The sequence below is a fragment of the Centruroides sculpturatus genome, unplaced genomic scaffold, assembly GCF_000671375.1.
Source record: "Centruroides sculpturatus isolate CEXI.00-Female unplaced genomic scaffold, Cexi_2.0 scaffold160, whole genome shotgun sequence".
NCBI lineage: Eukaryota > Metazoa > Arthropoda > Arachnida > Scorpiones > Buthidae > Centruroides > Centruroides sculpturatus.
In genome coordinates this window covers 106,487-125,296 of record NW_019384435.1, presented here as the reverse complement: position 1 = coordinate 125,296, position 18,810 = coordinate 106,487, and the positions used below count along the sequence as shown (strand labels likewise).

General features: G+C 33.2%; 1 protein-coding gene and 1 pseudogene across 1 annotated transcript; one reads left to right on the top strand and one right to left on the bottom strand.

Moving 5' to 3' along the window:
- The first annotated feature begins 5,048 nt into the window (after window positions 1-5,048).
- LOC111619879 lies at window positions 5,049-9,532 on the top strand. Its single transcript, XM_023361702.1, has one exon. The coding sequence runs from the start codon at window positions 6,061-6,063 to the stop codon at window positions 8,443-8,445; it is 2,385 nt and encodes a 794-aa protein (XP_023217470.1). The 5' UTR covers window positions 5,049-6,060; the 3' UTR covers window positions 8,446-9,532.
- Window positions 9,533-14,477: 4,945 nt separating this feature from the next.
- On the bottom strand, window positions 14,478-16,605 carry LOC111619909 (annotated as a pseudogene).
- Window positions 16,606-18,810: the final 2,205 nt, after the last annotated feature.

The following is an 18,810-nucleotide window of genomic DNA, read 5'->3' as shown; positions in this document are numbered from 1 at the left end:
GCGTTACGCCGTTATAAGGATTTGTTATAAGAAAAATTTTTATATTTATTAAATGGTATACGATGGAGAACCTGTCTCAGTAAGTTTTTTCACTCCCACACGATAGTGCNCAGTTGAACTTTTTGTATTACAAACTTGTTGCTCGACTTTGGATAGGCGTTATGCTGTTATAAGAATTTGTTGTAAGAAAAATTTTTATATTTATTAAACGGTATACGATGGAGAACCTGTCTCAGTAAGTTTTTTCACTCCCACACGACAGTGCTGACCGCTCGACTGTTGCAACACTTTCTCCCCAATTGGCTAACCTCACACAATTGCCCTGTATGCCACAGAAACCTGGACCATAACTGCCACTTCACGGAGAAAATTTGATTCCTTTAAGATGTGGACATATAGAAGAATGCTAAGAATCTCTTGGATGGAACACCAAACAAATTACTCTGTCCTAAATCAACTGAAAATCACAACATGCCTTACCACTATAATCCACCAATCCTACCTTCGCTTTTTGGAACATCTTTCCAGATGCAAAAATGGATTTGAGAAAAAATTCTGAAAGGTAAGGTTAATGGCAAATTCCCTAGAGGCAGATTTCGGAATAGGTGGGCAGACCAAGTAAATGGCAATTACAGAACATATAACACAAGGCCATTCAGATAGCACAACAGTGTGAAAAGTGAAAGGATACAATTAAAGCCATCAATTCATAATATTGCCACGCCCTCTGAAAGGACTAAGTAGTAGTAGCAGTAGACCAGTATTAATTAGTAGTCATTGACCATCCACTCTTCCAGAAGGAGGTCAATGACTACTTTTGGTCAAATTAACTTTAGCCCCTTCTTTCTATCAGACCAACTGGTGGTGTTTGAATAGAAAAATTATAGAATACAAAGTTACCAGCAAGCACAAAATATGTTATAAGGAGTTTTTGAGAGTGCAGAGTTTAAATATTTGGTCCATTTTTTTGCAAAATTTGATTTATTGGCAGGTTTCCATTTGATATTTGGCTTGTGAATGGGACAGTAAATTAGAGTTAATATTAGAAAAAAATATGATATCTTTAAATTTTTTAGGATATCATATCTTCAATTTCTGCCTATTTGATCAATGAAATTGTGTCATTTTGTACTACTTGAGTATCGTGATAAACGTGACACTAAAATAACCAAATTCTTTGTATGGTTTTTGTTTTAATGTTTGTTGTTGTTACTTTTTCCCCAGGCAATGCCAGAGCAATCTGCACGTAAAAATATAAAATTGTTAGAGAGGACCAATTACCTGTATTTATTTTTATTGTAATTTAATGATAATAAGAAATCAGAAATTTATTATTATTTTGATTTAGTCAAATCTGCAATGATTTATTCTGTTTAAGAAAAATAAAAATTAGGTTTGTCATTTCTAATAAGCTTATAATTTAAACTAATACATTTTAATTATTAGTCTGTTCTAATAATCATAACAATAATAATTCAATTTTTGCACAGGGTTTGGAAAAGAATTATTCCAACCAGATTTAGATAGGTTGACAGACCATTTAGAAGTTGCAATGGACCTAGTACCTGTGTTAAGGACTGCCAATATTCAAACAACAGTTAGTGGTCCAATAATGTATACACCAGATTTATTGCCTTTAGTCGGTCCATTTATAGATTGTCCTAATTTATGGATGGCTGTTGGTTTGGGGTAAAGGTTTGTTTTAATTACATATCTTGCAGTTCAATGTATTATTATTACTAATGCAACAAGTTTTTATACATATATTTATTCATAAATAGATATGGAATTATTCATTCTGGTGGAATAGGAAAATATCTAGCTGATTGGATAATCACAGGAGAACCACCATATGACCTTATCGAAACTGATCCTAACCGTTTCAGTAAATGGACAACAAGGTTAGTAACATTTTAAATGGTTACTATAGATAATTGATTGTGATGAAACATTAATATCTAAACAAGATAAAACGTCAGTGCATACAAGGAATGTTTTATACAAAATGTGATATTTGAATATTGTCACATTTCATGTAGAATGTTCCTTCTTTAAAAATTTGTTCAATTAATTGCAAGAGATTTATGGAAACAAAAAAAAGACAAAGGTCTCCAAAAGTGATAAAAAATGTTTATTTTATCCAATAAAATGAACCTGCTGGAACTAACGCAAGGTGTCTGAGTAAACATATAAATTTAATTATGTTATTACAATAAATTATAAATGGAAAGTATTTAATTTTAAATATTTTATTAATGTTTATATATGTATTGGATTTGAGATTTAAAGTAGTTAGGTATTTACAGCTCTAAACAATGTGTTAAATTTCTCCTTACTTCTATTTCTCCTTATGAATCCTTTCATACTTTCAAAATTGCTTTGGCATCTTTTTTATTCACAACATTATGATCTAAATCAATAAGATATGTATACATTTTCTTTATAAAAACAATCAGCTTTTAAATATCAGTTGCTTAAAATACATTCACTGATCCTTTACTACCAGCTCAGTTGCATCTTACATTTATAATTAATATTGTTTTGGCTATCTAAAAATGTGTCTAACTATATCATTGTATTATTTATTTAAAGGAATTATGTGTTTGAAAAAGCAAGAGAATCATATGGAATGAACAATAGCTATACTTATCCTAAAGAGGAACGATGGGCAGGAAGGCCAACAACAAGAGTTCCCACTATTTATAATCAGTTGTTAAACTCTGGTGCAGAAATGGGATTTCATGCAGGTATTTATTGTTTTTTTAATTTTTTATAAAATCCATTTTTAATAGATTCTATCAAAAGATTAGTTTTAATTAGATACAAAAAGTTAAACATATGCCTTCAATATTAATTGTTTTTTATATTATATTTATAGACACTCACCTATTTATATTATTGTACAATATCACAGTGAAGTTTGATCAGTGTGTATATGAATGGGGTTATCAACGATATTTTCCTTGTCATAGTTTTCATTTTTGTCACTCTTATTAGTAAGCTAAAAAAATTATGTTGCAGTTTTTCTGTTTTCATTATTTTATAAATTAATATTTTTTTAATTAAAATAAAAACAGCAAAACTGTAACGTGATTTTTTTAAACTATTATGTCTTAACTATTAAGAAAAAGAACAAGTCCGTGACTCTTTACAATTGTCTTTATTGCACTTCTTTTATGTAAGACACTTGCCAAGGAAAGGACAAGGATTCCTTTGTTAGCCATTTTTTTATATCCTCAAACCCTGAGGAAATGGTGTTGCCAATACATAACACTAACAAAAGTGACAAAAGAGGAAACTATAAAAGGAGAATGTCATCAATAAGCCCATTCATACAAACTGATCAAATTTCATTACAGCATATAATACATTATTTCCATGATCAATAAAACTATTTGAATCATAGCTTATGCAAGTTATAATCTTTATATAGTGACTCTATATAATGCAGTTTACCTTTTTGTATTTTCCTCTCTAAATGGCATGATTTTTTAAAATTTATTAGTTCTGTCCAGGCATAGAAGTAGAGGGGCCAGAGGTGGTTCAGTTGCCCTATCCATTGTTCCAAATGATAAAACTAACTAATCAAACAGAATTTGTAGATACAATTTTTAACATTTAAATTTTAAATATTTTTGTACTGTTTTGTTTATGCATTATTTAATAGTATTATATTAAATTAATTTTAAAAATTTTTCCAATGGAAGGGCTCTGGACACACTTTCTCTGAGGTATTCTGTAACTTCTAGACTCCTAGTAAGGCTACATTTTGCTAGAGTCACCCTTACTATAGTTGGTCTAACTATACCCTGTTCTTTTATATGAGTAATATTTGAATTAGGTTACAATTGACACAATTAAATTGTTTCCCATATAGATAATGTTAAAGCTAAAATCATAATTCACCAAAAAATTTCCAGAAATTCAAACTGAATCTACAAAGCTTTCTCTAGATAAGTGTCATGACAACCTTGACATATGATAGATGGTAAAAAAAAGACCAACTAAATCACTTTACTAAAAAAGTAAAATTGTAATTTTATTATTATTTAATGTTAAAATAGAAGTCTTATTTAATAATGCATATAATAATTTTCATTTAGGATGGGAACAACCAGCTTGGTTTGCATCAAAAAGTGACCAAAAAGGATATATTCCTAGTTTTCGTCGTACAAATTGGTTTGAACCTGTAGGCAGAGAATGTAATTTAGTTTTAAATGCTATTGGTATTATTGATTTATCTCCATTTGGAAAATTAGAGTTGCTAGGAAAGGATGCTACAACATTTTTGGATAAAATTGTTGCAAATAATGTACCAAAAGTAAGGCATTTTTATATCAATAATTTTATATTTCCATATATATTTACTACTAAAGTTAAATATTACTTCTGTTGATTTTTGATAAATTAGTATAATTTTACTATAACATTTATTAATTTTTAACAATTCATAATAAATAAATTTTGTATTAATATTTTAGTTATGAGAATATCATCTTATAAGAATTATATACACACTGTATAATACTCAACTTTTGAGCTATCATACAGTGTCAGTTTTGATTTCAGTAACATACAAAAATTAATTTTCACATATGGTTTTAATGTTTTATATTTATTTGAAATCAAATATTATTTGATTTAGACAACTTAACCTATTCACCATAAAAATAATAAATGTTATAACTCTTCTACCTTAAAATAAAAATTGTTTTTATCACAATAGGAACAGGATTCCCTTTCTAACATCCTATTGCTCAACTTTTGCACACGTTTTTAGTGTTACATCTGAAAGTCAGGGTTGACTTGGTATTTTAATGTTTTTATAAAGTTTTTGAATAATTTTGAATATATTCACTGTAAATTTATTTCAATTTAATTATAAAAAAATTGATTTAAAAAAGAAATTATCTTCTTTAACGTTAATTTTTTTATTATTATTTAATTTTAAGTTTATTAAAAAATAAACTTTATTATTAAAATATCAAAATTATTAAAAAGAATTTTTTACAGATGTGAATAGAAATTTCAAATAATTATAATTTTTACAATAATTCTATTTAATATATCTTACTAAAATGTTGAGATTCATAATTTCATGTGTACTCTATATTTTATACAAGTATTTGTGTGGCGGTACGCCATGTTTTTGTAAATAGGGGTAGATATAAATTTTATTTATCCTAAATTCCTTTGTCTTTAACGTGTTTCTAGAACTTTCTAACCTATTCCTTTTCTGTGGGTGGGGGACAACCTTTGTCCAAGGACAAAGGGGAGAAGACAAAGGGGACATTAAGAAGCCCTGAGGCCATCAGGAGAACGAACAAGACACTTTCGGGTCAGCGTCCGAGGTGTACAGACGTAGGAAACAGCAAGCAAAGGGTTTGTCACCTAGTGGGACAAACGGAGAAGGCTTGGAAGTCGTCTGCGAACGGACGAAAATTAGAAAGACACCCAGATTAAGACCTCAAGAAAAAACGCTCCCGAATTCTCAAGAGACGGAATCAAGAGGAAGGAAATTGAGTTAATTCAAGTACCGATATAGAGAAGATCGGAGACTCCCAAGTTTACCCGGGTACCCCCACAAATCTGTCCTTTATACTTGTCTCTTCTCTTCGTATCTCTTAATTTCTTCACCCTTCTTCCTTAGCATATAAGCTAGATTAAGGTAGATTTAAGTAGTCGTAGTATCTTAAACCATAATCTTTTTATTGTCGCGAGCACGTGTTCTATTTGTGAAAATATAGAATTTTGTCGGACGGATTCGAACTTGTGCACGTACTATAGTTTGGGATCAAGTGTGTTTAGTGTAAACGAACCAGGTGTACGAAGGACTAAGTAGCTGTAGTTGAATAAATATCCTGTTTGATTTTATGGTTACTTCTTTGTCATCCTTCCTTTGTCCTCCACACCACCACAATGGCGTCCGCGACAGGATCCCAACTATAGTGTGGGTGCACGGTTCTTGATATTTTTGAAGTCGGTGACTAGAAATAAGCGTGTTATTACCTGTTGTTAATCGCCTATTTTATATAAATATAATATTTTTCTTTTGTTATAATGGCCACTAGTAATTCAGTGGAAAGTTCGAGCTTCAGTGAAAGTGTTACCCCCGGCTCACCACTGGTCGTAACAGGGTTTCTGGGTATGATACCCATGTTTTCTGGATTACAGAGCGATGTAGTGAATGTGAAACAATTTTTCTGTACGGTTGATAAGATTGCGCGACTAGCAGGTTGGAATGATGAGGTTAAGGTGGCCGTGCTACAATCGAGACTAAAGGGTGAACCATTAAAAACGTTTATGTGCTTACTTGAACAATACCCCGAGTCATATATGGATATTAAGCGGGACCTGATAAAATGCTTTAGTAAGAAGGAGATGGGTGACAGAGATATAATAGATCAATTAATGTCCATAAAACAAGGGAATAATGAATCGGTGACAGATTATTCAGTTCGTATGCGAACCTTACTTGCCAGGGCGGCGATAAGTCACCAAAGTATAAGTCTGTTACGGGACGATATAATTTTGGAACGTTTTGTAAGGGGTTTGAGAGGGGTCATAAGGAGTAATGTAATGAGAAAAACTCCAAAAACTTTGGATGAGGCATTCGAGATTGCTGAAGCTGAGGAATCGATTGAGGCCGAGGCCGGCGGCCGTTATGAAAGGAGGGCTGTTAGTTCAGCGATTGAGGAGACAACTAATACAGCTGTAAAAGAATGGGAGAAAGTAGAAATATGTGGGGGTCAGTGTAACGATAAGATAGAAAAGCTAGGAAGAAAAATCGACGCGTTAACCGAAGCTATAAGTAAGCTGTTAAATAGTGAGGATCAAGGGCCAAGAAGGGTCAACAAAGGATGTTACACGTGTGGGGAAATAGGGCACTTCTCCCGTAGATGCCCAAAGGGAGCGAATGATAATTTAAAAATAAGTGAAGGAAATCATAGAGGTCAGCCCGGCGCTTCCTATATTAAGATCAGTCTGGCCAGTAAGATTCTACTATCGCGAAATGGGCTCCCTTTTGTTGAAGGTGAGGTGGAAGGTATAAAATTCTCTTTTTTGATCGACACGGGGGCAGAGAGATCCATACTAGACCTAAGTTCGGTGAAAAGTATTTCTGAGGCTAAGGTCATTAGAGCCACCCCGGAAAACGAAAATGTAGGGATAAGGGGCATAAATGGTAGCACCACCAAGTGTGAAAGGACCATAAGAACTGAGGTGAGATACAAAGACCAGGCATGCAATGTGACAATTGCTTGCATGCGTCTACCGGGACACATTGATTTCAATGGCATATTAGGCATGGACGTGATAAGTAATCTTTATGAAATTATCGACGGGGTGAGGAAGTCGACAGAACATGCCTCGGCTAAAGTTGTCCAAGAGGGGGACAGCACTGTATTTAGTAATGTGGTTGATAACTATGAGATTTGGAAAAAGGTCGTTACATCTCAATGGGGGGACGAGTTCCTTAAGCAGATGCGAAAAAAACGCGAGTTACAAAGACGCGAGCATAACGAATTAATCGGGGGGATGCAACCCGAGTTCATGATGGAAAATGATGTGATTGTGCACATAAAGCCAGGAAGAATGGGGCTCGGGAACAAGGTACGTGTTTGCGTAGGTGAGGAAATGGTGGATCAAGTAATCTGGTCATTCCACAGCTCTCCTCTCTCTGGGCACCTAGGTGCGGAGAAGACTTGTAACCTGGTTGATAGGTACTATTACATAAGAGATCTGAAAAATCGAGTTAAACAGGTCATAAGAAGGTGTAAGATATGTCAAAAGCATAACTTGCATAGGGGACGTGCCCCGTTTCAAGAAACCGAAACCTCTGCTAATGGTCATGAACGCGATCAAGATTGGGGTTTTGTTAAAAGATTAATCATGTTAAGGGAAACCGCTTATGATCTGGGAAGGAGGCGAAATCGGAGAAATCGAGAAAGGATAAATGGCAATAGAGGATGTAGCAGCTGGAAGGAAGGCCAAAGGGTTTGGCTCATGCGTAAAGGCAAAAGGAAAGGAAAATTTTCGCCTAAATATATGGGACCGTACAGAATAACTCGGATTCTAGGGCCAGTTACGGTGGAGCTGGGGGGTAACTGTAAGAAAGACAGGTATATTGTGCACACAGATCGCATAAAAAACTGCTACTCCCCAATGTATAAAGAACCAAAAAGGAACAGTCGTCGCCTCCAAAAAAAAATGGGAAGCATAGATGGAGAAGGGAACGACGAAGAGGACGAAGAAGCGGACGAACAAATAGCGACATGGATCCGTTCAAGAGCAGCAGCACATCGTGAGCATCCACCTCAAGCAAGAAGAGATAGTATAGAACAAGTAGGAGATAAGACTGCGGGGGAAAATGATGTGAGACCCCAGCCTCGTTATAACCTGCGAAGGGGGAGGATCGATTACCATAAGTTGCACCATGGTGCTTGATTCTAAAGGGGGGGCATATGTGGCGGTACGCCATGTTTTTGTAAATAGGGGTAGATATAAATTTTATTTTCTCCTAAATTCCTTTGTCTTTAACGTGTTTCTAGAACTTTCTAACCTATTCCTTTTCTGTGGGTGGGGGACGACCTTTGTCCAAGGACAAAGGGGAGAAGACAAAAGGGACATTAAGAAGCCCTGAGGCCATCAGAGAGAACGAACTGGATACTTTTGGGTCAGCGTCTGAGGTGTGCAGACGTAGGAAAGAGCAAGCTAGAGGTTTGTCGCCTAGTGGGACAAACGGAGAAGGCTTGGAAGTCGTCTGCGAACGGACGAAAATTAGAAAGACATCCAGCCATAAGACCTCAAGAAAAAACGCTCCCGAATTCTCAAGAGACGGAATCAAGAGGAAGGAAATTGAGTTAATTCAAGTACCAATATAGAGAAGATCGGAGACTCCCAAGTTTACCCGGGTACCCCCACAAAATCTGTCCTTTATACTTATCTCTTCTCTTCATATCTCTTAATTTCTTTACCCTTCTTCCTTAGCATATAAGCTAGATTAAGGTAGATTTAAGTAGTCGTAGTATCTTAAACCATAATCTTTTTATTGTCGCGAGCACGTGTTCTATTTGTGAAAATATAGAATTTTGTCGGACGGATTCGAACTTGTGCACGTACTATAGTTTGGGATCAAGTGTGTTTAGTGTAAACGAACCAGGTGTACGAAGGACTAAGTAGCTGTAGTTGAATAAATATCCTGTTTAATTTTATGGTTACTTCTTTGTCATCCTTCTTTTGTCCTCCACACCACCACATTTGGATGAATATTTTGAAACTTTTAATCAGTTGAATTTAACTTATGTAAAGTAATATTTTAAACTTGATACTTATTTCGCAATACACTCTTTCTTTTAAACCATGGTTTAAACTTATTACTAGATCTACTAAGAAACTTACCTATTTTTCTTAGTTTCTTAAACAGTTCTTCAAATTCAATAAATGAGAAAAATGCATTGACATAATTTTATACTCAAACTCTTTCATCAGTTATGGGGAAACATTGTGAATACACAAAATTAAAGCTTTTTGATATAAGAAAATATTCATAACAACAAACCAGATATAAAAAAAAAAGTTGGTAAATTTCTTTTATATCTGGATCCTGTGATGATCTTCAAAACTACAGAACAAAGAAAGTGTATGGGAATATTATCATCTATATCAGTGATTCTCAAACTTTTTCAATGCACTGCCCCCTTTGTTCCATAAAGTTATACCCAATGCCCCCTAACCCATTTTCTCTTGGAAATATTCTTAGGAAAACTTTTCTATGAATCTCACACTTTGTGCCCTTACTGTACATTGTTCTCATCATCTGGAAACCATTAAATGCAATGNCCTCTTTCTAGAGAAGTTCTTTCAAAATTGACCAATAATCCTGTCACCAATAAAGAATTTCCTTTTCTTCACATTCGTAACATTGATGTTGCAGGAGTAATTCTAGAAAGTTCAAATAAGGTAATATAATCTCTGATCAAGTATCAAATTACAGTTTGGTTTTCATTTTGTTTTAATTGCTATAATATGCATAAGAATTATAATCAATTAAACACTGTTCAACAATAAATTTGTTTATAACATTCTAGGCATATTTTTAAGAGACTATTACCATAGTGATTTCTGTTATCATATTTTTCCAATAGCCATTTAAAATATTTAAGTTTTAGAGAGCTAATATGGGCTAATGCATTAAAATATGCAAACAAATCCTGAGTATATTAACATTTGAGTTTTGTTTATAAGTATTGTTTTCAAACATTTTATAGAAAAATTAATTTAAAAATTTTATGTAAACAGTATTGCCACCTTTTCTAAATTGCTGTCCCTGTCTGGATCAGCAATTTTGAAAAGGTGGCATCATCATCTCAAACAGATGGTAACTATTTTTGAAATTTGTTTTGTGTCAGCCAATCTTTATTACATTTACAAGTTTGCTTTCTCTTTTTTTGGGTTTTCAAATTAAATAATTAAAATAGAAATTATGAACTTTTAAACTGAATTGTCACACTCTCTTTACAATAGATTTGTTCTAACACAAGTCCCAGACTGGTTTGAATTTGAAACTGTACAAGGCATGTGCAATGTCATTTTACAAGAACTGAACAATGCACATACCAGTTTTAAACCAATTAGGGACTTGTGTTGGAACAAACCTAATATTTGCCAGAGATATTTGCAAGTTAGAATTTTAAAAATACATTTTCTGTCACTCTTAGCCTAGGAATAAGATGGGGATAAGTTTGGGTGGGGTTGTAAAGTTTGTGTTTAACCGTTAAAATAAAATACTCGCAAATATTTTTATAAATTTATTTTGTTTCATCATAATTTCACAATTTCTAAGAAAACTGGACAAATTAAAACCTTTAAGCTGTAGGCCTTCCAGAAACAAACACTGTAAAATCACTTAATAAAATTTTTATGTTTATAATATCAGATTTAATTCAAAGTGGTTCCAACTAAAAATGGAAGGTTTAAATGGAAGGTTTTAATGCAAGGTTTTATTACTCCCAAAAACCTGTACTGGGTATTTGAATACAGCAAGTCATTTGATAGATTCTTTAAAACTGTGATGTTAAAATAATGTATAACAAAACAATTTTATCATAGGCTAATTGCCATTCAACAATGATAATTGTAATGATTACAAGTTATACAGATGATACTATACAGTTGTTGACAAATGCACTGTATCATTCCGAAACAACATTAAGCAAAGAATTGGTGTACTTCTTGGATGTAATCTTTGAGCCACGCCAACAGCAAACATTTTGTGTATTCCAAATATACAAAAAGTAGGCTTATTTCTATTGTAGTGATACAGACTTCATCATTGTAAAAAATACTGATACAAAAGACTTTTTATGCAATAAATTTTTTTCTTTCCAAAAGAGGGGACAAACATTGGCTCTCTTCTTTGTCTCTTAGGGTCACTTTTGTAACCCACATACACTATACTGTGATATTTATGCATAAAGTCATTGTCTCCATGTAGCTGTCTTTGGTTAAATCAAGTCATCTAGTTTCCTTTTCCTTTCATGGAGTTTTTATTTACCATAAGCACAAATAACATCCTATACTATCTTTTATAAATTATGTGTAAACTATGTTTGTGGGCCACAGTTTGGCACTGTTACTCTAATTGATTACAGAGATTGAACTAAATGATTATCAACTTGTTTTTAAATATTTGTATAAAGTAATTAGTAATACCGAGCACCAAGACAAATTGGCAGAAATGTATTACCTTATTCTCATTGTTTTCACAAATTATGTTCATTGTTTGTTCTCAGAAACTCATTTGATTCTGCTCCTGATTAATTTCAAACCTTGTTAGAGAAGTGAAGGTCATGTGACAAGGGGATATACAGACAAAATGTCTTTTTTTATATTATTCTCTGCAAGTTGAATCTTAACCTGGATAAAGCAGTACATAAAGGTTTTTAGTTACAAAGAACCAAACTTAATTTCAGTGTTAAACAGATTTCTGGCTTATAGTAAAATTTAGTATAATGAAACAAATACTGTAAAACCTGTCTAAAATGGAAAAATTCTTTGGACTGGAGCAATTTTTTATGTCATTTATTTACTCATTGAAAGCAAATGATATTTCACTACTTCATTTGAATATACAACTCCATTTAAACTGAATATTTGTAAGTTACTTTTCAAATTAATTATATTTGACATGATTGATTAATAACTTTTAGATGGATGAAAGAATATGCCTCTAAATGGAATAGTCAAGTAAGTTTCAAAAATGTCACAGATGAAATGGCATGTCTAGGAATTGCTGGTCCTCTTTCTAGAGAAGTTCTTTCAAAATTGACCAATAATCCTGTCACCAATAAAGAATTTCCTTTTCTTCACATTCGTAACATTGATGTTGCAGGAGTACCAGTTAGAGCTATGAGAATATCATATACAGGTAATTTTATGACTGTTACACTAATGTTTAATTAAAGATAATTATATATAAATCATTAAATACGGTGTATATTTTTTCCAATTTTTTCTCGCGTTTAAGACAAAGGGTGACTTTAAACAAAATGAAATTAGAATTGTATTAATAAATCTAATTTTCTTTATTTTGATCTTTAATCACAAATAAAATATCAAATGCATGTACATGCACACATTGTCCAGCAAAAATTACTGGCGTTTCAAACTTTAAGGAAAAATCTTGTAAGATTAATTTGTTCATGTAAAGCTTGAACAATCAAGAACATTTTTTGCCAATTCTAATTTCCAAATAATCATCTATTAATCCATTCCCACATGGAAAAACATATTGGTCTCCTGTGCGATTATGGAATTTCAATTTAGAATTCAATTCAAAAGCTTTGAATCGTTCTTGTGTATTGCCAGAAGTAAAGATGAAAGCAATAAACCTAAAACAAAAGTATTTTATCTTTTGTTTTTAAAGAGCAGAGGGTGAGCATCCAGTAAAAAATGCAAAGAATCCTTTGCTCACGTGTATAGAATGACCTAGGTTTTTGAAGCAGTGAAAAATAAATCAAAACCTCCTCTTATATGCATGTAAATATCGTATCTCCTTCCTTAGCAACTTAAATTTAATTAGTCTCTTTATGTTGCTTTAAATATTATTTTGGGGATAAAAATTTTATATTTAAAAATAAGNTTATGTTTAATGTTTAATTAAAAATAATTATATATAAATCATAAAAAAGTGGGAAAAAATATACACCGTATTTACTCACGTTTAAGATGAGGGGTGACTTTAAACAAAATGAAATTAGAATTGTATTAATAAATCTAATTTTCTTTATTTTGATCTTTAATCACAAATAAAATATCAAATGCACGTAAATGCACACATTGTCCAGCAAAAATTACTGGCGTTTCAAACTTTACATGAACAAATTAATCTTACAAGATTTTTCCTTAAAGCTGAACAATCAAGAACATTTTTTGCCAATTCTTAATAGTCTAATCCACTCTCTGTCGATTACACTTATGAGCTTCTCTGAATTCTAATTTCCAAATAATCACCTATTAATCCATTCCCACATGGAAAAACTTATATTGGGCTCCTGTGCGATTATGAAATTTCAATTTGGAATTCAATTCAAAAGCTTTGAATCGTTCTTGTGCATTGCCAGAAGTAAAGATGAAAGCAATAAACCTAAAACAAAAGTATTTTATCTTTTGTTTTTAAAGAGCAGAGGGTGAGCATCCAGTAAAAAATATAAATACATGGTTCACAATAATTACTGCAAAAATGCAAAGAATCCTTTGCTCACACGTATAGGATGACCTAGGTTTTTGAAGCAGTGAAAAATAAATCAAAACCTCCTCTTATATGCATGTAAATACGGTATCTCCTTCCTTAGTCTCATAGAACTAATGTACAGTACATTAACATGACTTGGTAAAAACAGTTAATTTTATTCTTTCTGACTGGCATTGCAATAAAAGTCCATCCATTTCCATTGCAGAACGATATCTTGATGGCAAGTACTGTACATTGTGCTGTTACTGCTTCTCAAATTTGTAATGAGAAGTTGACTGAATTTAAACAATTACTTTGAAAGCATTACAATGCTACATAGCTTTATTTATGTCCTTGCTCGACACATGGTTGCAAAATATAGGAACACTGGATACTTGACAAGAGGCCTACAGCACCAATTCAACATTTTAAAACAATAACATCTACAGTAGTCAAGGATATTGAAAAAAAGATTGAGAAAAATGGGCATATAACATTGAAAACTATTGCTAATTTCATGTGAGAGGAACATCAGATGAAGTTGTCTCTAGCAACTATATGCTATGTATTTCTCTGAAAATAAGCTATAAAATATTGGATAGAATTAATGTTCATAATACAATTGATTTGCAATACAAATATTCTTCACTGAAAATACACCTAATGATCAGCTGAAATTAACTATTGTTTCATCTAAGATGAAGATCGAAACCAACATTCATCGATAAATATTACAGTGGGAAAGGACAAAAGTTTACAAACAGTTCCAACAATAAGAGGACAGATGGAACATCACATTGATTGCTGGTATGAATCCAGTTTAAATTGTTCACTACAGATTAATCCATGGACCAGCAAGTTCTTTTAACAAATTCATTGTTGAACTATTGGAATACCTAGATCAGGAGTTGCAAATTGGCAGCCCGTATACTGCTTGTGAAGACTTCATGTTCAGCCAGTGGCCTTGATTTGTTTCTAAAAATCAACATTTCTAACATCTTGTGGAGATTAGAAAAAGTTCAAACATTGTGTTTTAAGTCAAACTGTTTAAAAAAAGGTTCTAACAAAAGGCCCTTTTGTTGCCAGGCCTTAATTACAGTATGTTTTGGTTTACCAAATAATAATGAATACAGCACTCGTCTGATATATGTGTATTTGACTGGCCCTTTGTTGCATTTGTGGTTTTAAAATGCACCTGCAGTTTGTATTACACGAGACCTTAAATTTATTTAAAGCAACATAAAAATACATTTAGTGAACATTAAAGTTAAGTTGCTAATTATTATTATTTTGGGGATAAAAATTTTATATTTAAAAATAAGCTCTTGGCTTTTATACCTACTTCTTTTAAGCATATCTGTTAGTGTCATATAGTAAAAATGTTGGCAGGCTTATTTACTGCTTACATTGATATCTAGTTTGTAATGCATTGAAATGTGAATTGCAATGATATGTAATTGCAAATTGTTGGAAGTTATTTTATGTGGTTTACTTCGTGTTTATATGCCCCGCGAGACGGAATACAGACACTTACTCTGAATACTTTATTCGCGCGGTCCAAATAGGATCCCGATCTCCACTCTTATACATTAATCAGGTCTCCCTCTCTCTCTGTGTTGCCAGATCTTCCTGTAATATGTTTCCTTTTTTTTTAAATACATTGATTAAATACATGCATATTTACAAATTGAGTCGAACAGGAGCTTTAATGATTCTTCCTGATCTAGTGGTTCGTGTCAGAGTTTGAAACTCCTTTTCTTTTGAGATTGTTACTTCTTCAAGTTTGTTCCTTTCCATTTTCTTGTTTCTCTTCACCTTTCTCTTGAGGTGCTTTTCTGGGGCTGTGATTTGGTTTCAGATTCATTCTGTTTCTTTGGTATTGTGAGTCTTCTATTACATATGATCTGGGTTCATTTAGAGTTTTACAACAGTTGCTGGAGACCATTCTTTTCCTGTAGCACTAAAACTCGCATTGACGGTCTCAACGGATTGAGGGGAACACTATCTCCGTCATAATACATTGACATCCTGTTCTGGTTCTGCTCCAGTTGTTGTTGGATATCCTCTCTATGAAACTGGCATTGGTGATAATAGGATGATGTGCATGGAAGTGTTGACCTTAAGTTCTTGCCAATGCACAGCTGAATTGGAGATGGTAATGATTTACTAGGAGTGTTTCTCCAAATACTGATCTTGACCTACTTCTGTTGTCTTTTTAAGTATGTTTTTTATTGTTTGCACATACCGTTCTATGTGGCCATTACTCTGGGGATATTGAGGACTAGATGTACAGTACAATGCTTGATACTCCATTTATCACAGAAGAGACTAAAAGCTACTGATGAGAATGGGGGACCATTATCAGTCATCAATATTTCTGAACTTCCAAATTGCAAAAAGGTTTATTCCCACATTCAAAGAATTTTGGAAGCATCAGTCAATGGCATTTTATAAACTTCTGGATAGGCACTGTATCTATCCGCAATTAGCAAATATGGACTGTTGGCCAAATAGAAAATATCTGCCATTGCTTCTTGCCATGGATATGTAAGAATTCTGTGGGGTATCAGAGGTTCTTTTTTTCTGAGCTTGTCAAACCCTTTGACATTGTCTACAAGATTTCACTACTACTTCTATATCACAATTTATTCCTGGTCAGTATACCTTATCCTCGCTCTACTGAATGAAGCATTGATTCCTAGATGTGCAGCATGAATTTGCCGTAGAACTCTGGTTCTTTGTTTCTCTGGAATTATTATGGCTGGTCCTTTACATATAATATCCTTTCGAAGGTATAGGTCTTCTTTAAAATCGTAGTAGGGTTTGATGTTTGATGGGATAGACTTTTTATGTACTGGCCATCCTTCTGATATGTATTTTTTTTAGAGTCTGCAGACTTTGGTCTTGTCTTGTGTTTTCAGCTAATTCTATGAGTTTGGTGTCTGTAATTTTCATACCAACTGTTCTTATTAATACTTGTTCGTCTAGGTCTGGTGTTGAAAAATTGGATGTAGAATGCCTTACGTCCCTTGAAAGAACATCTGCAATGAGATCATCTCTTCCCAGCTTGTAATATAACTTGAAGTCGTATGCCAATAACTTTAGCATTAATCTCTGCAGTCTAGGAGACAATGCATTTAATGGTTTTTTAATTAGTGTGATTAAAGGTTGGTGGTCAGGATATGCTACAAATGATCTTCCAAGTAGCAGGTGATCATCTTTGAATGATACACAACAAAACTTTTCCTGAATCGAAAAGGAACTACTCACCTTATATTATGGATGTAAAAAATTTGATGATGAAAAAGCTAAGGGTTTTTTTTCCTGTGAAATTGCTGCTCCTAGAGCATGTTGACTGGCATCTGTATGTAGGGTTATAATTTTGTTTGTATCAAATTGTGCTAATGTTTGAGGCTGCGTTAGAATTTTCTTTATATAATTAAAATCCCTTCTTGCCTCTTCTGTCCATGTCCATTCAATATTTTTCCTGAGCAGCTGCCTAAGATTTTGTGTGAGATTTGATAAATTAGGTATAAATTTGCCTAAATAGTTCACTAATCCCAAGAATCTTTGTAGTGCTTTTTGGTTTTCTGGTTCTTTTAACTGTTGAATGGCAATAAGTTTTGATTCTNAACTTAAATTTAATTAGTCTCTTTATGTTGCTTTAAATATTATTTTGGGGATAAAAATTTTATATTTAAAAATAAGCTCTTGGCTTTTATACATTAATTCCTTGCAAATGGAGATTATTATACTCTGTATTATACCTTGCTTCTTTTAAGCATATCTGTTAGTGTCATATAGTACAAATGAAAAATGTTGACAGGCTTATTTACTGCTTACATTGATATCTAGTTTGTAATGCATTGAAATGTGAATTGCAATGATGATATGTAATTGCAAATTGTTGGAAGTTGTTTTATGTGATTTACTTCATGTTTATACACCCATCGTGACTCACTTAAGACCCCCCCCCATGAGACAGGAATACAGACACTTACTCTGAATACTTTATTCGAGGTCCTATTTGAACCAGGTGATCTCCACTCTTATATACTAGTCAGGTCCCTCTCTCTCTGTGTTGCCAGATCTTCCTGTAACATGTTTCCTTTTGTTTTAAATGACTAAACACACACAACTTAAATACATACATATTTACAAATTGAGTCGAACAGGAGCTTTAATGATTCTTTCTGATCCAGTTGTTTGTGTCAGAGTTTGAAACTCCTTTTCTTTTGAGATTGTTACTTCTTCAGTTTGTTCCTTTCCATTTACTTGTTTCTCTTCACCTCTCTCTTGAGGTGCTTTTTTGGGACTGTGATTTGGTTTCAGATTCACTCTGTTTCTTTGGTACTGTGAGTCTTCTATTAAGTATGATCTGGGTTCATTTAGAGTTTTACAACAGTTGCTGGAGACCATTCTTTAACTGTATGCACTAAAACTCGCGTTGACGGTCTCAACGTATTGAGGGGAACACTATCTCTGTCATAATACATTGACATCCTGTTCTGGTTCTGCTTCAGTTGTTGTTGGATATCCTCTCTACAAAATTTGCATGGAAGTGTTGACCTTATCACCAATGCCAATCATCCAATTAAGTTCCTGACAATGCACAGCAGACTGGAGATGGTAACGAGTTCCTAGGAGTGTTTCTCCAGTTTTGCAAAGCCAAATACTGATCTTGACTTGCTTCTGTTGTCTTTTTAAGTATGTTTTTTATTGTTTGCACATGCCGTTCTATGTGGCCATTAAAAGCTACTGATGAAAATGGGGGACCATTATCAGTCATCAATATTTCTGGACTTCCTAATCACAAAAAGGTTTCTTTGAACTTGGGAATAACTTTGGAAGCATCAGTCAATGGCATTTTATAAACTTCTGGATAGGCACTGTATCTATCCACAATTAGCAAATATGGACTGTTGGCCAAATAGAAAATATCTGCTGTTGCTTCTTGCCATGGATATGTAGGAATTCTGTGGGGTATCAGAGGTTCTTTTTTCTGAGCTGGTCGAACCTTTTGACATTGTCTACAAGATTTTACTGCTTCTTCTATGTCACGATTCATTCCTGGCCAG